We start from the raw sequence: 21,587 nt of genomic DNA, 5'->3' as shown, positions 1-21,587 counted from the left end.
TCCATTCTCTCTTGCCTCCATCAGACACATGTGTGTCTCCTCCATCAGATACACATGTGCCTTCCCCATGGCTGCTCTTGCCAAGCTCACCGACGACCTCCGTGTTACCAGGTCGCATCCAGGAGTCACTGCTCAGGCCTTGGCTCATTGGACCTCTCTGTGTCTTAAACACCTGATCACTGTCCCCCTTGGGAACACCTGCTTTGCTTCCCACTCAATTTCCAAGGCCACACACACTGCCCTGGTTTTCTTGCTTCCAGACTAGTCTCCCTAGGTACCCTCCCCATCTCCCCAGCCTCTCCATATTGGGTGCCCAGCGGCTTCCTCCCGGAGCCTTGCTCGCCTGAAGGCGACACTCTCCCTAGCTGATGTCATGTGGTCTCCCAGATTCACGCCCCGGAAACTCCCACATTCACATCCCCAACCTGGATCTCTCTCCTGAACTTAACGTTTCCGCATGGATGATCTGATTAATAAGCATCTAAAACTTAATAGGGAGCCAGACTGAGTTCACCTCACCCCGAACCTCTGCCTAAACCTTGTCCCTCCCAGAGACTTCCAGCTTCCTAGTGCTTCAAGCCAAAAACGTTTTGTTTCTCATCTTGCCTAGAATGGTAACCAGATCCTTAAATGGCCCCCCGCCCCTGGCTGACCCCACACTCCAGCTCCTTCTGGTCAATCTTCCCAGCTGTTCCCCACAGCCTGGCGGGGGACACACAGCTGTTCCCTTGTCCTGGGAGCCCCCCCCCCCAAATCCAGACGGCTTTGATCCTCTGCTCCTTCAGTCTGTGCCCAGATGTCATTTTTCTCTGAAGCCTTGTGGATGCTCTTGTATGAACTACAACTCCCTCCCTTTCCCTGCCTTGTCTTGTTCCATAGCTCTTAACTCTATCCGGCATGCTTCATACGTTTACTTCTTTCTAACATCTCACACTGGCATGTAAGATTGTCTGCTGCATCCTCCGTGGCTACGATGATGTCTGGCACGGAGCAGGTGCTCAACGTACGTGCTCACCTGAAGGAACGAATGACCATGAGTGACAGTGTCTGCCTCCTACAAAGGGGCAGTGACTTTGGAGTGCCTACCTTTTAGTAAAGGCTGCAGGGCTCTCTCTCTCTGTCCCAAACACACATACACTCTCCCTCTCTTTCTCTCTCTCTCATGCACACCCACACGCATGCGTGTGCCTATGTGGCTCCTGGCATGGTGGAAAGGCCCGGCGAATATTGAGAAAGAGCAGAGGAGAGAACGCCCAAGTGCAGAAGACAGCCGCCATGTGTATGTGGGCATTGCTACCACCGTGGCCCATAAGGACTCGGCCTGGCACGGCCTGGGACACACAGGCGGAGATCCCTGGAATTAACGATACTGACACGCGGGGGATCCTGGAAAAGAATCTTTCCAGCTCTTTTGATCAGACTCAAAAACAACCAGCCCGACTGAGCTGTTCACCAAAATGCCGACGTGGAAAAGGGTCCCCGTAAAGTGTGTTCATTTAGCCAGACCCTGCAAACGTATCTGAGCAGACTGAGCTTCCTTTCTGGAAGGACAGCCCCCGCTAATCCGGTGGCGGTGGCCCACTCCAGGCCCGTCTTTTTTTGGCGTGACTTCCTACCTTGCAAGATGTGTGCCTCTAAAAAAGAACAACCATTGGCTATGGAGTGTTCACCACGCGTATGCGTCCTGTGGAACCACTGCCCATACGTTGCCTCGCCACCTGCCCTCTTCTCCAACAGGTAGGATGTGTGGTGGCTGGGAGCATGATCTTTGGAAACAGGACTGGATTTGGGATGAGCCAGTACTGACCATGTGACGTTCACTCATGCAAATTACTCAACTGCTCTACTTTGACTTCTCTTTCCCCAGCAAAAGAGGGTAACAAGAGTTCACCCATGGGGTCGTCATGAAGGTGAAAATAAGACGGCATATGTCAGAGTGCCGGAACATTGTAAGTGTTCGGCAAATAGCCTTTATCATTGGGATTTCACTGTGGCAGCCTCGGAGATGTTGTTTCCCTAAAGACAGCTCTGGGGTCCTGCGTGGGGGTCGGGGAGATCCTATCTAATGAACAGAGGAAAGGTTTTAGGGGGAACTTGGTCTAAACTCATGGTCACTCTGATCCGCATTTTCCTTGGCCTTGACTTCCATTTCTCCTAAGGGATCGGCAGGGAGGAGGTCAAAGGAAGAAATCAGAGCAGCGGGCACATGGAGAAGTAGCTCCTTAGAAGAAGGAGAAAACAGGGGCACCTGGGGGGCTCAGTCAGTTGAGCGTCCAACTTCAGCTCGGGTCATGAGCTCATGGTTTGTGGCATCGAGCCCCGCGTCGGGCTCTGCGCTAACGGCACAGAGCCTGCCTGAGATTCTCTCTCTCCCTCTCTCTCTCTCTGCCCTCCCCCTCTCAAAATAAATAAACTTCAAAGAAAAGAGGGAGAAGAAGAAGAAAGGGAAGAGTGAGAATTATAAAAGGCAGAGCACAGTCAGGCAGAGAAAGTCCTGAAAAGGGGCATCAGTAGAGGGTGGTACCTGTGAGCCCAAGGCGGTGCTATGCCCCCTAGGAGGTTGACCAATGACTGCATGGTCCCCTAGGGGTCTCCTAACAGGACAGAGATGGAACAGGGGATTTTGGCGGTTATGAAGCCCCCAAGGCCAGATTTCCATTTCTTTTGATGTCTCACCTTTGCAAGCCCATTTGCCAAAAAACATCCCCTTGTTTAGGCTTTGTCTCAGAGGGTTTCATTCCCTGTGCACCTACGGATCTCATTCTACAATAGCATCCCCAACCCCCAACTCTCTGAATTTGGAGGAGCGGCCACCGAAGCTAGAGTGCACTTCTCTCTCCACGATGCCTCTGGGGCCTTTGACACGGCAGACAGGACTGGAGGCATCCGAGCTTCCAAAGAAGGTTCCTTCCAGACACCGTTTGGAATAGGGCGGTCAATGCACGATTCTCAGATAATCAGAATCTGATAGAAATACCTGTGCAGTTCAGTGACGCAGGTTGGTAGTGCGATGGTATTACCTTCTAAAGCAGGAGTTAGCTACCCCATTAGTTCTGAGCATCACAGTGGGGCCACACGGCAGCCGGGTGCCATCAGAAGGCCTAATTAATGCCAATGTAGTAGGAAGAAGGGAAAGCGGGAATTAAGGAAAAGGTCCCCAGCAGGCCGTAGGGGTGAAGCAAAAAGAAATAAAGAGAAAAAGAAAAAGAAAGGAATGAAACATACATGATATACAACTTGGAGTGGCTACCTTCCCATGGGGCATTTACATGGCGCCACTTGCCTTATGGGCACCACTCAGAGCCGAGCTTTGGGTTGCTCTGCTGGAAGGGAGGATGGAACTTGGCCCTTTTCCAGAGACCCAGGCTGTGTGCAAAGAAAGAGTCCCGATATCAGAAGGGGGGACTCCGTTTCCTCAGCTCCTCCCCCAGCCCCAGTCTCTTTGCTCATGACACTTTAGTTGTTTTCTCAATTGGAAAATACACGCAGGGTACATTCCTGGAGAGAGGAGGTTTCAGAGGCCTTGATGGAAGGGAATGGAAGAGAGGATCTGGTAAGGGTGTGGCTGGGGGACTCGCCACGTATGCAGAGGGAGAGACGCAGGCAAGCTAAGGTCAGGGCGAGCAACCAGCATCAGCAAAGCCCCACACCCATGACAGGGTACAGTCTCCCCGGTGACTGAGACCCAAAGGACAGACAGGGATAGAGAATCCCCTTTACGCTGCAGCTTTGTGTCCACTGCCTGATAAACGCATGGTCTGGCTGCGGCCCCGTGTCCCCCACTCTCATCCTTTTCTATCCTGCTTCGTTCATACAACCCCCCCTTGTATTTCTTGACACCCCAGCAAAGCTTCTACCCCAGAGCCTTCCTGCTGCCTCTGCCTGGGATGCGGGTCTCTGCCCAATTACCCCCTTATCCAAGCTGCTTCCTGCCGCGGCCTTCGGTTTTCCCCCTGCTCTTAATCATCGAGAATTTATTTTGTCTGCTTCGCCCAACGGAATAGGAGTTTTCACAAAAGCAGATTCCGTTTCATCGACTTCTGAATATTGCTTAGCACATGGCGAGCCTCATGAAATATTTATTTGTTGAATGAATGTATGAGCCCCAAGCCATAACATTATATACATATAATATATATATATAACATTTATATATATATAGTTTATATATATAGTTTTATACAGTATATTTATAATACATAAGTAACATTTATAACATTTATATATAGATAGTTTATATATATAGTTTTTATATAATATTTATATTTATATATAAATATATTAAACACTTATATATACATAAATAGTTCTTTTGATGAGCTGACATTTCAGGTTAGACCACCTACAAGGGATAGGGGTAAGGGTGGGAAACCACTGCAGCTGAAAAGCCCTGGTAAGAGTTGCCGTGTTCTGTTGGAAAAACTCAGATTTGGGGGCACCTGGGTGGCTCAGTCGGTTAAGCGTCCGACTTCGGCTCAGGTCGTGATCTCTCACAGCTCGTGGGTTCGAGCCCCGCGTTGGGCTCTGTGCTGACAGCTCAGAGCCTGGAGCCTGTTTCGGATTCTGTCTCTGTGTCTCTCTGCCCCTCCCCTGCTCACACCCTGTCTCTCTCTCTCTCTCTAATATAAATAAACATTAAGAAAAAGAAAGAAAGAAAAATTCGTATTTGTAGCTTTAAGTAGGAGTGCAGTAGTCAACCCCCAAAATGGCCCCCAGAGATCCCTGTGTGGCTCCCCCCCCCACCCCGCCATCTGTAATAAAGCTGACTTGTGTAAGCAAGAAGATATTGAGAAGATGACAGAATGTAACCCACAGGCTTGGTGTCATAATAGACACGCGGACTTCTTTCTTTCTTTTTCTTGGATCGCCCACTCTGGGGAAGCCCGGCCACCATGTTGTCAGGACACACAAGGTAGCCCATGGAGAGAACGTCACGGGGAGGAACTGAGGCCTCCTGCCAACAGCCAGTGCCATGTGCATGAACGATTCTGGAAGCAGGTCCTTCCACCCCGGTCAAGCTTTCGGATGAGGTAGCCCCTTGCTGCAATGTCGCCAGGAACCTCGTGAGAGACGCCCACCCCAGAAGCATCCAGTTCAGCTGCCCCCGAATTCGGGACCCGCTGAAGCTACGGGACATGATATGTGTTTGCTATTGTCTTAAAACGCTACATTTCAGATGTGTTCGTTTCACAGCGATAGGTAATTATCGCGAAGCAGATGACGTGGGGGCTGGCCGTCCTAGGTTTGAGCCTATATGGGTAGGACTAGGATGATGTCTTTCATCCATTAACCGTGCAGCCCCACCGCCCTTCTGGTCCCAGTTTGATTCTGCGACTTTGAGTAGCCACAAATGCCACCTGTATCCTCAATAAACTTTATTTAGACACAAAGAGACACAACAGAAAATACATACACAGATACAGATTTGTTTGTTTGGTTTTTTTTTTTTTTCTCTACAGGGTGAACAAACATCACACAGGGAATTTAAAAAGTCGTTGCATGGAATGTACGAAAAACTCGCGAAGTTCCTTGTTCGCTCACACTTAAAAGAGACACATATTGCGGAGGAAGACAGGGATCGTTCCATCCCTACAACAGAATTCACAGTTGGTCTATAACAGTACACAGGTGTCAGGAAGGTAATCGGAGGAGTCAGGGGTTCAGTTATTTGATAGGACAGAATGCTCACAACACTAGGAGGGCTCTGTTTAAACAAAAGACAGAATCGAGGACTCCATACACCCCCCCCCCCACCCCCGGACAGATGCTCTGCAAGCTGTCGGCTAGGTCATAAAGCAGCTCAGCAGAAATGCCACGTTAGCGTTCCTCTGGAGGTCGGAAGGGCTGCGTGACCTCTACCTTTGTGTCCACACCACAGAGAGAGTGTGTACAGAGACACATGTAGGACACAGCAACTCTCGCCATGCACGCTGGCTTAGAAACCCACGGTGCGGACCGTTGACATACATCGGTTTATAAAATGTGGCTTTACAAAGGAAAAGGAGGAAGAACCAAGAGGAGAACACGCTTCGCATCTGCCGGCAAGGTTTCTCGCCACTCTGCCTGCGGTCCCTCCCGCCGGGGGGACGGGGCAGGGGCGGGCTGGGGGGGAGGGTCGTCTCTTGCAAGTCTATGGGCCCTCTACAAGTCACACCTGGGACCTGCCTTCCCGTCAGAAGCCACATATGTCACCAGGCCACGCTGCAAGGGGAACCCCCCTCAACTTATTCCTGTCCCGGAACGTTAGCCTCCTCCAACGTCACCTTCCCATTTCAGCTCGGGGCTCCCCTAGGCAACCTCTGTATTTTAGTAAAAAATGGTTTCCACTGTACCCTTCGTGTGTCCTCTTCCTAACGTGACAAATCCAGATGAGATGAAGTTATGGAGATCGGGTCCTCCACTTCGGTGGGTATCCTTCCCATAATGTCCTGCAAGAAGACGGGGCACAGTTACCTGGTGCGCCCATGGGCACCCGTCGCTGCAGCTCCCCCAGAGGCAGTGAGGAAGTTCATTTCCGAGCCAGCAGCTGAGTCAGAAGGTAGCAGCCGTCAAGGAGAAATACGTATATCATTTTATAAACACGTATATAATGTAATATATATACAGTGTATATAAAAAGTATATAGATCAAGTATATATACACGTAGGTGTGTATATATATATATACACACGTGTGTACATATATACGTACAATTGTGTATATACACATATATATGTATATGTGTATATACACATATAAGTGTGTGTGTGTACATATATATATATATATATATATACACACACGCAATTGCACAACAAAGACAATTCTGGGAAGGTTACATGGAAAACAGAGTGGGGGGGGGAAAGGAACAGGTGGCTAGATTTTGGCATTTCTGACCGAGCGCACCAGAACATCAGTCTATTTGCCCGACCATCGTCACCTCTGTCCCAGCTTCCCTCTCTCTCCATCTCGCCTTAGTCATTGGTTTCCTCTCTTTCCAAAGCACGGAGGCATGGGTCTGTCTGGTGGGGACAGCTCTCTGTATGTGCCTCTGCTTATAAGTCCCATCACATCCTAAGGAACTACAGTCTCACGGCTTAGGAGAGATCCAGAATGGTGGTTGTAAAACACTGGGAAAATATTTACTGCTTTCCCCTCTTGACTTTTCTGCAATAAGACCTTATTCTGGGCCGGCCCCACGTGCCCATCTACCTGTGGGGCTGGACCGAGGAAAGGTCGGGGCGGGCTCAGACCCTGGGCGAAGAAATCCACAGAGAAAGAGAGATACATTCCTCTTCTGACATTCAAAACACGATTTCACAAATGTTCTTGAAACGCAGGTGTTGTAAAGAAAGAAAGGACTCCGTAAACGCCATCCTGAGGTATATACACAGGAAAATGGAGAAAAGCCACATTTTTGTCGTATTTGTACAAGAGTGCATTAAAAACTGTACCTGGAATTAACACAATGTGCAGAAGTACCTAAGACGTAATGGTAAGTTCAAAAGTGGACAGAAAATGCTATATTAAATATGACCACAGTGCTGTAAAAAATTCAAACCAGCGCATTAAAAAAAACTGAAAGAAAACACATCTGATACTCACAACTGCCCTCAGATCATTGGAACTTGAGTCTTACTTCTCTCCTTTCAACGTTTCCATATTTTCCAAGCTTTTCCCCCCTTTAGTAAGTAGGTCAGTTTTATAATACAACTAGGTAAAATAAATTTCTAATGAAAAAGCTGCATGGTAATTGTAAAGACAACCCAAATCACATTTTTTCTTAAGAGGGCACCCTCTCAATTAGCAGATCTCAAACCTAGGTGCATGCTGGAACCATCTGGAAGCTTTTAAGAATGCAAATGTCAGACACAACTCCAGGGGTTCTGATTCCGTTGGTGAGGGTCTGGGCTTACAAACTCTGAGAGCACTGTCTTAGCCCCTCAGGAACTTAAGAGAATCTTGCCACCATTTCTGCGATGCCCTCCACTCTGGAATAGATACTCATTCCTCAGGGTCCACAGCCTCCCAAAAGGAGTTCTCTCGCATACTGCGGTCACAACCCAGAATTTGATAGAATGGGAGCTGGGGAGGGGGTGTCTGGAAGGGTGAGCTGCAGGGAGGGAGGGAACCCTGTCCTGTAACAAGGCCACTTTCTCCCCAACCCCACCCCCACCCCCAAGCAATGACAGGGCAGGAAAAGGAAGTAACAATTCAGAACGGTCATAAATTTGGACCTCATTAATTCAGAACCTGCGATACATCCTGCAGAATTGGGGCTGGCATATTTTTGTGCTCTTTTATAAATAAAATTTTTGATAAACAAATCAATACTGGGGAAGATAGAACATAAACAGTGCGTGTGCTACTTACAAATCATTTCTTATCTGTCAGCTGGAACGAGGTCCCTTGGGACTAAGCGGTGCCCTAGCACTTTGGGGCTCTGCTGGTTTAACGAGCAAGTTTTCTGATCACCTACTATGCACCAGGCAGAGAGACAGAGCCTCTGAAAACACGGTGTCAGGGTTTCAGGAAGGGGGCGGGGGTTGACATCACAGCAGCGAATGTTTTGTAGTATAATGCGGCTTACAGAAATTTTTCACATGTACTGTTTTTTTAATATAAAAAAAATTTTTTTAATGTTTATTTCTTTCTGAGACAGAGAGAGACTGAGCATGAGTGCGGGAGGGGCAGAGAGAAAGGGAGACACAGAATCCGAAGCAGGATCCAGGCTCCGAGCTGTCAGCACAGAGCCCCACGCGGGCCTCGAACTCACCAACTGTGAGATCATGACCTGAGCTGAAGTCGGTGGCTCAACCGACTGAGCCACCCAGGCACCCTCTGTTTTCTGAAAACTTTAACCACTACCGCATACGTATGTTGTCTGGGATTATTATTGTTCCCCCATCTACTGATGGAAAAAGGAAAGCCAGACCAGAGGTAGATGACGGAGCCAATGCAGGCACCCAGTTTCTCCCACCACAAACCACATGTTCCTTCCATCATGCACACCTGGCTTCATCTACTCCCCACAAGAGCCTTGTGGAAAAGTCACGTTCCCAAGTTCACGGAGCTAGTTAGCGGTAAATCCTGACTCCCCAAGCTCCCAGCTTTGTACAAGTCTGACACGAGCCACCTCACCTGGTGGTCTGAATGGTCACAACTGTGCAGCTGTGACTCTTCCCTGAGACTTGAACCCAATGGAAACACTAACTCAGGAGCAGTCTACCTGGTGATGAGTAAGTTCACGGAAGTTGGAGTTCAGGTTCCAACAAGCTTCAGTACGGAGGTTTGGCGTTGGGTAGAGAAAAGACATGGTGAGGGGTCAGGACCAAGAGCGGGTGACAGGAGTAACGAATTCTATGGGCAAATCGGTTTGGAAAATATTGAGTTATGTGAAATGAAAAGTAACCATGGAAACCAAGGCTAGGGACCAGTCAATGAGCACCCACGTCTCCAGGGAACCCTTACATTTTTCAAAGGTATCTCTCAGGACGCATGTTGGGAAAGAAAGCAGCCAGTGACACGGAGTTGGAGAAGACAAGGTGAGAGCTTCAGCTTTTGTTGGAGCTGCGATCTTCAAACTTGAGCACAGCAAGCTCACGGGGCGGTACCCAGATTGCTGGGCCCCAGCCCCAGAATTCCTGACTTACTAGGGTCAGAGGTAAGTTCATGTCTGACAAGTTCTCAGGTGATGCTGATGATGGCCGCAGGTCCAGGGACCACATTTTATGAACCACCGTGTTAGAACTACCGACGGGTCCAGCTTGAGCTGGGTACAGGGCCAATGTTGGGGGGGGGGGTCAAGGTCTAGAATGCCTTACATTTTGTGTCCCCTCGAGAGGAACAAATAGTTTTAGCACGAACAACGGTAGCATGATGGGAAGAACAATCGGTAAACGCACTGCTCTCTCCACCACCACCACATCCGGAAGTCCAAAGTCACAGGGACAGCACTGAGGTTCAAGTTCAACTGTCCCCCTGGCAGGAGGCAGGTGGAAACTAAAGAGAGACCTGGGGCAGGGTTCCTGGAGTCGTGCAATGGTGGTGACTCCGGTAAGGAAGTGACTCTGAGTAACTAGAGGGAAAGCTTCTTTGTGAAGGAGATTTGCCGCAAGAAACAGGAGGGGGAAATGAGGTAACATCTGAATGGTGATTTCAGTAAGATGTGACAGCAGTCTGCATCTGTGAAATTAGACCAACAGCCAAGGGAGGGAAAGAAACTGAGCAGGACGGTTTGCCTGGGCTGTAAATACAGCCAACAGAGCGCGTCCTGAAGGAGACCAGTCAAGTAAAGTCAAGGGCACTCGGTGGGGAGGAGGACAGAGAGACAGAAATGCTGGGAGAGGACAGACAGACAGGACAACTCCAGGAGTTTCCATCGATGCCCGACAGTATTCCCAGAAGAGACACAGAAGGGATAATTCAGAAGCAATGATTAAAAGTTAATAGATTTTCGTTTTCCTGAGCAGATGGCAAGACTTCAGTCTTTAGATCAAAAGACAAAAGGCAAGATCAAGCATCACACTATATATGAGAAGGGACCAAAGTCCAGATACACTCTAGTGAAATGGCTTTCAAGAAATAAAGGAGGGGCACCTGGGTGGCTTAGTCAGCTGAGCGTCTGACTTCGGCTCAGGTCATGATCTCACGGCTCATGGGTTCCAGACCCACATCAAGCTCTGAGCTGACGACACAGAGCCTGCTTTAGATTTTCTGTCTTCCTCTCTCTCTGCCCCTCCCCCACTCGTTCTCTCTCTCTCTCTCTCTCTCTCTCTCTCTCTCTCTCTCTCAAATAAACATTTAAAATTAAAAAAAAATAAATAAATGGGGCACCTGGGTGGCCCAGTCGGTTGAGCATCTGATTTCGGCTCAGGTCATGATCTCACGGTTCGTGAGTTCAAGGCCCGCGTCGGGCTCTGTGCTGATAGCTCAGAGCCTGGAGCCTGCTTCGGATTCTGTGTCTCCCTCTCTCTGCCCCTCCCCCACTCACGCTCTGTGTCTCTCTCTCTCTCAAAAATGCATAAACATTAAAAAATTTTAAAAATAAAGGAAAAAATGAATAAATAAGTTAATTAAAATTTTAAAAAATAAAGGAAAATATCATCATTATAAAACACTTGAAAAAGTGGGGGAGGGGAAGTGAGGCAGTCTTTTGAAGAATTTTGAGACTTTTATTTCCATAGAGACAGACACTGCTCATGGAAGAACACGTACTCTGGACCAGGCTCACAAGTTCAAACCTCTCTGTCTGTTTTCTCAACCGCAAAAGAAAAACAGTAATGTTTGTTTCATCGGTTGTTGAGGAGATTAAATGAGGTAACATATATAAGTTGTTTAGAACAAGGCTAAGTTTGCTAATATTTTTCAGTAGAGATGTTTGGACTCCATTCCTCCAAAACTCATTGAAAATAATTAAAAGAAAAATGAATAGAAAAAAAATTTCCACAAGGGAAAAAAATACCAGACTTTTCATTTACTAGAGGTGGAAAATACACATCCACAACCACATGCAGAAATACAAAAAAAAGAGTTAAGTATCCGACTCTCGATTTAAGCTCAGGTCACGATCTCACAGTTCCTGAGTTGGAGCCCCCCCATCGGGCTCAGTGCTGACAGCGTGGAGCCGGCCTGGGATTCTCTGTCTTCCTCTCTCTCTGCCCCTCCCCTGTTCATGTTCTCTCTGTCTCTCTCTGTCTCTGTCTCTCTCTCTCAAAATAAATAAGTAAACTTTAAAAGAAAAAGAGAGAAAGAAAAGGAAAGAGAAAAGAAAAATGAAAAGAAAAAAGAAAAGAAAAGAAAAGAAAAGAATATGAAAATCAACTCAAAGGGTACTAAAGGCCAAGGCATGAAAAACCAAACCTTAAATCTGCTAGAAAAGAATACTGGACAATCCGTTAATGATCACAAAATAGGGAAGGATTTTGAAACAAGGAGAAAAAGGCACAGACTCAAGAGGAAACAAAGTGAGCGTTTTTAAGCCACGAAACATCAAAAAACTGTAAGCCAAAGGCTAGAAATATATATTTACGTGAATATCCAAGACTCCTAGAGAGCTTCACATTAATAAGAAGCTGAAAGAACCCAACAGAAAACGCAGCCTTAAGAGATGAATAGACAAGTCACAGCAGAGAAGACCCGAAGGGATGATACACAGAGTGGCCTTCAATCTCACAAGTAATCAGGGAAATTCAAATTAAAGCCATAATGAGATATCATTTCATACCCAGCAGACTGGCAAAAATGAAAATGCCCAACGCAACCAACTCAGATAAGCAGGAACACGAACTCTTGGACATAATGCTTTGGAAGAACTTTAGCAATGGCTAATAAAGTTGAAGATGGATATAGTGTACAACCAGCAATGCCCCCTTTTGGTAGATAAATCCTCACACATGTGCATGAGGAGACAGGCAAGAGCCATGTTCATATCGGTATTGTTTGTAATAAAGACAGAACGGGGGCGCTCTCTATTCCTACCAAGAGAAAAAATGATAAATAATGGTATACTCATACGATGTAACCCTATTCGACAGGGCAAACGAAATGAACCAGAGCTCTAAGTAGCAAAGGTGGGGGGGGGTATTGTCAGTTCCTAATGTTGAGTACACTAAGCAAGCTGAGGAAAACCAGGATGCCATCATACGGGGAGAGTTATAAAACATGCAGTACAACACTCTATATTGTTTCAGGATATGTGCACATGTAGTGTCAATACAAGTACAAAGAGATTCAGGGAAATGATAAATACTTCAAAACAGATACTTCTGGAGGTAGGGAGTGGAATGTAATTGAGGAAGGAAGGGTATATGAGGTGCTTGTGTGTTTTAGTTCATATGCTGGGTAGTTGAGGACATAATTCACTGTTAAGTAATTACTGTTATTTTATTTGTTAGATGATGGATGGAGGGATGGATGGATGGATGGATGGATGGACGGACGGGTATGTGGATGGATGGGTGGGTGGTTGGGCTGGTGGGTGGGTGGGTGGGTGGATGAGAAAAGGAATAAGTGAATGAATGGAATAAATGTGTAGGTGAATAAGTGGATGGATGGATGGATGGATGGATGGATGGATGGATGGATGGGTGGATGGATGGATGGACAGATGGATGGATGGATGGATGGATGGATGGATGGATGGGTATGTGGATGGATGGGTGGGTGGTTGGGCTGGTGGGTGGATGGATGGGTGGATGAGAAAAGGAATCAGTGAATGAATGGAATGAACGTGTAGGTGAATAAGTGGATGGATGGATGGATGGATGGATGGATGGATGGATGGATATGTGGATGGATGGGTGGGTGATTAGGCTGGTGGATGGATGGATGGGTGGATGAGAAAAGGAATAAGTGAATGAATGGAATGAATGTGTGGGTGAATAAGTGGATGGATAGATGGATGGCTGGATGGATAGATAGCTAGGTTTTGGTTAAGTACCTGTAGCCCAAGTATTTTATTCACCACCAAATTATCCTTCAACAATAAAGGAAACAGAGTCTCCAGTTTTAAGAACTCAGAGACTACAAGCCCCACAAATTCTCCTTGGGGGAAGGGGCAAGATACGTGATGATGAAATCCATCAAGCAAGAAGCAAAACTACAGAATTTCTAAAAGCAAGGATGTATTTATTTATAATCTTCAAACAGTACCCAAATCCCAAAAGCCATGAAGAAGAGACCGGTCAATGGGATCACACACTTGTAACATTTCACCAATTGTCTTTATTGGCAGAAACAAAGTTAAGCGGTGCTGGATTGGCCCTGGAAAACCTGGCATGCAAACAGGGCAATAAAAGTACGTTATCATGATGCAACAAAACCGAAAGTAGCATCCGTGATCAGAGGAACAGCTCTCCATCTTTAGAGCCTGCTTGAAACGCACAGCACGCTCTCAGCACGGACAGGGAGCTGGTCTCTGAAAGGCCGAAATGGTGCCGGGCCCACTGCTGAACTTGTCTGTGGAAAAATACGACAGAGACAAAACCCAAAACACACGGCGAACCCTGGGAAAATATTCTTAACACATGTGAGACAGGACTTTTCCCTTTGTTTACAAAAAACAGCTCAATTGTCTCAATAATCATAACACTCTAGAAAAAAATGCACAGAGGATAGGAATAGGTAATTACATCCCCTGGGGAAAAAAAGAAGTCTTTTATTAAAAGGCCCCTGGATATGTAAAAGATATGATTAACCTTGAGTCATAATTAAGGAAATGCAAATCAAAATATGCAGGATCTTTCTTTCTAAGGGCGCCTGGGTGGCTCTGTCAGTTAGGCGTCTGACTTTGGCTCAGGTCATGATCTCACAGTTCGTGAGTTCGAGCCCCACGTCGGGCTCTGTGCTGACAGCTCAGAGCCTGGAGCTTGCTTCGGATTCTGTGTCTCCCTCTCTGTCTGTTCCTCCCCTGCTCTTGCTCTGTCTCTCTCCCTCTCAAAAATAAATAAACACTAATTTTTTTTTAACATGCAGGATCTTTCTAAAAAATGAATCGATTCGGCAAAACGTAAGCACTGGATGACACCCGATGCCTGGACGACCGGCTCTCTCTAGCTGCTGGTGGAGGATGTCAATGAGTGGTGCCTACTTGAAGGACAAGCCTTTGACCTGGCATCTCACTGTTACGAATTTACCCTACAAATATGTCTCCTGGGCTTCCCATTACATATGAACCAGGCCAGATAGTATGGCATCAACTTCGGTAGTCCTGGCAACGGGCAGCGAATAATACTGAAATCCATGCGTCCAGTGGAATACTATACAGCTGTTATAAAGAGGCATCTCTGTGCGTACAGAGGCAGGAAGACCTCCAAGATAAAATTTAAAAATAAAAATAAAAAGCAAGGAGTAGAGCAATGTTGCAGTAGGATCCTTTTTATATACACAACAACGAAAATAATGCAGCGAGGGTCTGTAGAGACCCATCACAAGTAGGATGTTTTATACAAACGGTCCTTTTGTCTGGACATAATGATGCCCGCAAACGACAACAACCTTTTCTTTCGGGAGAGGTCCTGGGATGAAGAAGGGGAGGTGTTTACCTTTGAAAGATTTACCACTTTCTTTACTGTTTGAACTTTCTAAACACATACATGCATTATTTTTTTATTTTTGTACTATTTACAGAGTTTCTCTGGGCTTAGGGAGTGGGATCATGGGCCCGTCTTTGTTCTTCTCTTTGTACTTCTTTATGTGGGGGATAAAAACTCTAATAAATGTCATTTTATAAAAAGAAATACAAGGGCCAGGAAGTAAGAGGGGCCACTTCTCCCTCTGTAAATGACAAGGCATTTATCAAACACAGATCCTAATATCCACCCGGCCAGAGGGTAGGAAGGATTAGAGGAAATCCCAGGTATAAATCGTTTCACCTAATACTCTGCACCAATAAGCCTCAGTAAATGGGAGCTGCTGTTCACATAAAGGCTCGAGTCTTTCCTTCTTCCCATGCAGGTAACTCAAGGGTCCTCTTATGGTGCCCCAAGCTGACCTCAGGCCAGAAAGAGTCAAGAGCAAAAGACCTTGGGCTTTGCTATCCTGCCTGATGGCTCTTCCCCAGAGAAACCCCAAGGCTCCTTCCTGCTCCCCAGAGCTCTCACCCGTGTCTCCACAACGGGGAGTGGGCTGGCAGCCAGGAGGCCTGTGTTCCTCCACGCGGTCACTTTTTGTTGAGCAAATGAGGCAGTTCTGAGCTCCTTCCGCCAAGGTAAACTGGGGGCAGGCCAGGTCTAATTGCACATTGTACTGACAATGACTATTTACTAGTCTAACAATCTCGAGAGACTAGCTACTGGGAATGCTTTATTTTATGTGTCAATTCTAGGGCTTGCTCACACAAGCACAGGGGGAGTCTATGCAGTTAGCAGAGCTGTTGGCAAATACTGTGGCGATGCCACAGATCTGCCCTCTGGCGTCTTCCCTCTGCAGGCTCCGCAGCTGGGAGAGCTGGGGATGGTCACCAGGTGCACAGCCCTCCCGGTGGAGGCCATGTGTCCCTAGCCGTGAGGGCTCAGGGTAAGCAATCCCAGGCTGTCTGGGGAACTGCCTTGCCCAACACTCTCATGTGACAAAGAAGGAAACAGAACCCCAGAGACGTTGAGTAGAGGCCTTCTCAAGGTCACACAGGTTGATGGTTTGGGAACCCGGACCCTGAACTCTTGACTTTCAAGATGGCGCTCTTCATCCTATCATTCTGCTCGAGGACAGCAGGGTCTCTCATCAGATACAGAAGGTCAGGATCACAAGCAGGGTGGGGTTGGCGGCGGGGGAGGGGGGGGCGCGTAATCTAGAATACATCTTGATAACCGTCGCACCAGGGGCAAATTCTCCAGAAAGTCATTCCTAAACCAACCCCTTTCCATTCAAATCAATGTCCCCCGAACCACAGGTTTGTTGGTTTGAATTTAAGAAAACTGGTACTTTGTGTTTGAAACCAAAACGGACAAACAAAAATACAAAGATGTACTCTCTAAAGGTCTCCGGCTGTGGTCAAGGGCACACTCTAGGTCAACCTCATCCTCTGCAAGAGGGGAGCTCTGCTGTGGTCTCCTGTATATTATACAGGCTTGGGGGTAAGGTTTCTTGTTTCAGACAGCATTATGTGGCTCAAAAATAAGCGTCCGAGACCACACCTCTGGTGCATCCTAATTATTTACCAAGGGGAGGAGAGAGAGAGAGAGGATGACTTGATGGTGACATTAATCTTGGGATATTTTAGGAGGAGGGCTAAATCCTCCCCCTCTCCCCCTGCCACTGAGATAGAATCAGGGAACGTTACAGCTGAAGGACTGTTCAAGGGCATCTCTTCTAGCCTTGATATTCGCAGATGAGGAAACTGGAACTGGGAAGCAAAGCAGACAGTCCAAGGTCATTGGCTGCCGGCTGTGACCGAACACCCCATCTTCTCACAGGAGAGCTTTCCCTAACGCACCAAGGAGCCCACAGCCTCTTCCGTGCCCGAGGAAACGGTGCAGAGGTTGGTTTCTATTTCAGGGGACCCCAGCGCGCCATTTATTTTCTCCTCAGATGTGCTGGCTGTAATCCCCTTGGAAAGATGCCCAGAGTCGAACCAAATTCCCGTCTCTGACTGTGATCCCCATTTCGGTTCTGGCTCATTCCTGAGAGCAGGACCCTGGCCAAGAGTCCTGAAGAGAATCCGAATGGATGCAAGGATGCAGGCTCGTTCCACAGCGAGGGAAGACTCGCCTTGGCTCCCAAGCCTGAGGACTTGTGGGGAGGGGTCGATTAAGAAATCTGTGAATTGCTCAAGTCCCCTCTTGTTATCGCCTTGCAGACTTACAGTGGGGTAGCCCGTGGGGCACCTGACACCTCCTTTCCCGTTTCTTGACCTCTTCTTATCTTCTAAAACACACACACACACACACACACACACACACACACACACACACACACTGAGGAGCACCTGGGGGGCTCAGGTGGTTAAGCGACCGACTCCTGGTTTCGGCTCAGGTCATGATTTCGTGGTTTGTGAGTTCAAGCCCCACGATGGACTCCAGGCTGATGGTGCAGAGTCTGCTTGGGATTCCCTCTCTCTCCCTCTCTCTCTCTCTGCCCCTCCCCTGCTCATGCTCTCTCTCTCTCAACATAAATAAATAAAACTTTAAAAAATTCTTTAAAAGAAAAAAAGATAGGAGACAGAAGAATTTTAGAGGCTGTCTTTTTTCTTTTTCTTTTCTTTTTTCTTTTTTTTTTTTTTTTTTTAGGCTTGAACTCCTAATGGGAAGGCCATTTAGTTTGTGGACTATGGGACATCCCTGAGAAGTGATCGATGAGAGAAGGTTCGCATTTAAACCCAGGGCTTTGGCACGTTGATTTGGGATAGGCGTTTGCTGCCACGCTGAGCAACGCAGCGCGGCAAAATAGGAGGTGAGAAACCCAACAGTGAGTTTTAGGCATAGGGTGCGGTGTCGCCTCGGGGTTTATGGAATTAACGTCACACGCAGACGTCTCCTTCCGTGGGCAAAGCCAGAATGCCCACTCCAGGTCTCAGGGAAAGACGCGGGGGAGCCAGGATTGTTCCGGGCAGGGTGGGGACAGGACTGGGAGGTGGATGTCCTCTGATCGGTCTCCAGTCTCCCCTCACAGCAGGTTTTTTTGGGGGGGTGGTGAGCCGCACTCCTGAGAAGAAAACAGAAAGCTAGGGGAGGGGCACGCATGGGAAACCATCCACATGACCGTCCCCCAACACGGCACCCTCTTGGGGGTGAGCTCCTGCCACTTCTCCCCTCTCAGAGCCACTCCTCCCAGGGACCGGGGGCTGAAGCAGCTCAGACACAAGTCGCCAAGCACAGCTCTCATGTTCCCTTCTTCTCTGTTCGGTACAATGGCCTGTGGTCCACGCACCAGGGATGCACACTCTGCTTCTCCATCCTGTTCCTGCTGAGGGTGCGTCCCAGCCCAGGAGGGTCCCCTGGACCAGGGCCCCTCCCTCCCCTCTGCTCCTGGACACTTGGGTCACCTTCATCCAGCGGGGGCAGGGGGCAGGCGGAGCAAGACCCTCCTCAGGGCTGCCGGGCTGAGTATCTTCCCCACAGGCCCCGCTCCTCCCGTGTGGGTCCCCAAGGCTGGACTCTGAAGGTGGCAGGTCCTCAACCTGACCTCTACGAATTGCATCAAGGGACCTCCAGGTAGTCCTGGCCAGGGGGAGGCAGCAGGAGAGAAGGGCAGGAGGAGGGTGGGATTATAATCAAGTCCCTCCATCACGGATGGGCTATTGAAGTTCCCCTCCAGACAACAGTCCTTCCTGCTCCCTCCCCCTCGTCCCCTCAGTCCGGCAGCGGACCAGTCTGCTGCTGTTAGCTTGTCCAAAACACCGTGCCACTCCTTACAGTTTCCTTACACCCTACCTTCTTCTTTTCAATAATGCTTTTGCTACATTGTTCCCAAATTACCCCTCGTAAGAGCGCCACCTTACAAGGCCATCCTGCCGGCCTCCTACGCATACATCACCCACCGCCATCTTGGGCCTTCTTCCCTCCTTGGCCCGTTGGGATGCCATGGTCCATCCTCAACCACCGCCCCGGCCTCCGCCTCATCCGCTGTGCTCACCCAGCAGAACCACCAGCAGAGAGAGCCAAGCAGTGGCCGTGTAGCTGTGGGACTTCAGGCAAGTTACCTGAACCCTCTCTGAACCCTCATTTTCCACCTGTAAAAGGAGACAAACCAGTGCCCAATGAGGGTTCTGTGATACTCAAGTTAATACATACATGTGGTATTTAAGACCTTGGGTGGATATTCTAAGTGCTCTCGATACATGGTGGCTGTTGCCTGGCTCGGCAAAACGATGGCCGGTGCTCGGCTCCCTATCTTATTAGCTGTGTGACTGAGGACAAGTCACTTAGCCTTCCAGCGGACTCATCTATAAGGTGAGGAGAGGCTGGCTCATAGAGCAACTGAAAGGATTCAACGAATAAATACACGTAAGAGTTCAGAACAGTGCCTGGGGTACGTTCAACGCTATACGTCTACTACTCTCGTTACCAGAATCTCTTAGCATGAATGACCCAAAGTCTCAAATGGCCCCTCAACCCTTTGGCGATTCTGCTCTCCTCCCTTGGAATGTTCACTCTTCCACGTTCCAGACGTATTTCATGGTGTCTCCTGGAACCTCCCACACCCTCTCCCCATACCCTCCAACTTGACCTTGCCTCATCCTTCAAGGAGAAATCAGAGCGGGAAGAAAGAAACTCTCATTTACAGGGAATCTTCCTTGCCAGTTGTTAACATCTACAACCCCCTACATCTTCTCACGGACTTACCTCCTGAAATCATCCCCCTCCTTCTGAATCACCAGTTTCTCTCCCTCAATGGGCACATTCACCTTGAACTTCTCAGAACACTACATACATACAACACTCTCCCTTGACCCTATGCCTCCCAGGCCAATCACTGCCCATTTCCCGCTATTTAGTAGTGGAGGAACCAGAAGAATCTCGGGGTTGAGGGATCTTGCCACTATTCACGTATCTCATCGGTGGAGGACCTGGGGCTCAGAATACACGTTTTTTATGGTTTAAAATAATAATAATAATAATAATAATAATAATAATGACACAATAAGACGCCCCTACACACCCACCAGAGTGGCTAAAATTTAAAAAACTGGCCACAATAAGTGTTGCCAAGAATGTGAACCAAACTCTCACACGCTGCTGGTGGGGACAGGAAATGACAAACCACCTTGAAAAAACTCTTGGGTAGTTTCTCCTGAAGGTACAATATTTTTTCTCTCTACCTTCCGGCAGCTCCACACGCAGGTATTTACCCAAGAAGTTGAGAACAGATGAGAACAGGGTCCACGGCCGAACCCGCGCGAAGATTGTCCGCCGCGGCTCTACTTGAAAGAGTCATAAAGAGGGGCGCCTGGGTGGCGCAGTCGGTTAAGCGTCCGACTTCAGCCAGGTCACGATCTCGCGGTCCGTGAGTTCGAGCCCCGCGTCAGGCTCTGGGCTGATGGCTCGGAGCCTGGAGCCTGTTTCCGATTCTGTGTCTCCCTCTCTCTCTGCCCCTCCCCCGTTCATGCTCTGTCTCTCTCTGTCCCAAAAATAAATAAAAAGCGTTGAAAAAAAAAAATTAAAAAAAAAAAAAAAAGAAAGAGTCATAAAGAAAACGAAATCATCCGAATGCCCGACAAGTGGAGCTGGAATGAATACATGGCGGAATATTCCTGAAAGGGATGCTACACAAGGTGATGAGTGTAGCAACACAGACGAGTCTCACAGAGATTATGTTAAATGAAAAGCCAGACCTACGAGAGTACATGTGGTGTGATTCCACTTATACGAAGGCCAAGACCACATTCTTTTTAAAGACTCCAAGAGCACAGACGAAGCCATTTGGTAACGACTGAAGGCAGCAGGGCTGTGACTTCTGGGGGTAACTACAGACTGGGAAGGGGCCTAGGGAATCATAGGGGGTGAGGGAAATGTTCCGTGGTTTTTTTCTTATTTTTTTAATGTTTATTTATTTTTGAGAGAGAGAGAGACAGAGTGGGAGCAGGGGTGGGGCAGAGAGAAAGAGGGAGAAAGAGAGAGCAGGGAAGGGGCAGAGAGAGAGAGAGAGAGGGAGAGAGAGAATCCCACGCAGGCTCATTATCAGTGCAGAGCACGATGCAGGGCTCAAAATCACAAATTGTGAGATCATGACTCGGGCCGAAAGCCAGCGTGGGACCCTCAACCGACTGAGCCACCCAGGCGCCCCTAAACACCCATGCTTTTAACCTTGCGTGAAACTCCCGTCCGTACCCCAATTATACCAACGCCACGAGGAGGCAACTGTTCTCAGTCTTCCAGTCCCCTAACTGCCTGTATTTAACTCCGTTTACAAACCCAAAGACCCTCCGAGCTGCAAGGGAACTTAGAGACCCCCTCGTTAGAAACAAACAGACCTGGAAAGAGAAAGTGAGTCTGACGCCGCCCATCTCCTCCCTCCAAGTACAGTTCACGTTCTTTCCTTTGCCCCACCACCGCCTGTCTCTGCCATGCCTCTGCAAGCAAGACGACTCACAGAGGTTTAGGATGTAGCTCTCGGGGAGCTGACCCTGCGATAATGAACGGCTCAGCGGGCTTCCTTCAAGGGGAGGGAA

The 21,587-nt window shown here is 48.2% G+C and overlaps 1 protein-coding gene across 3 annotated transcripts in view; it reads right to left on the bottom strand.

Annotated features, from left to right (window-relative positions):
- Nucleotides 1–21,587, bottom strand: part of SHISA6 (shisa family member 6) — a 278,102-nt gene that overhangs the window by 140,631 nt on the left and 115,884 nt on the right. For 2 of the 3 annotated variants that reach the window (XM_030296725.1, XM_030296726.1), the window contains exon 3: nt 6,333–6,428. The exons of the other annotated variant lie outside the window; for it this stretch is intronic. In XM_030296725.1, coding sequence (XP_030152585.1) covers nt 6,333–6,428 — 96 coding nt within the window. The remainder of the gene's footprint in view (nt 1–6,332; nt 6,429–21,587) is intronic. 3 annotated transcript variants of the gene reach the window in all.

This window comes from Lynx canadensis, chromosome E1, assembly GCF_007474595.2.
Source record: "Lynx canadensis isolate LIC74 chromosome E1, mLynCan4.pri.v2, whole genome shotgun sequence".
In the NCBI taxonomy this organism is placed as follows: domain Eukaryota; kingdom Metazoa; phylum Chordata; class Mammalia; order Carnivora; family Felidae; genus Lynx; species Lynx canadensis.
This window is presented reverse-complemented; position numbering and strand designations above follow the sequence as displayed.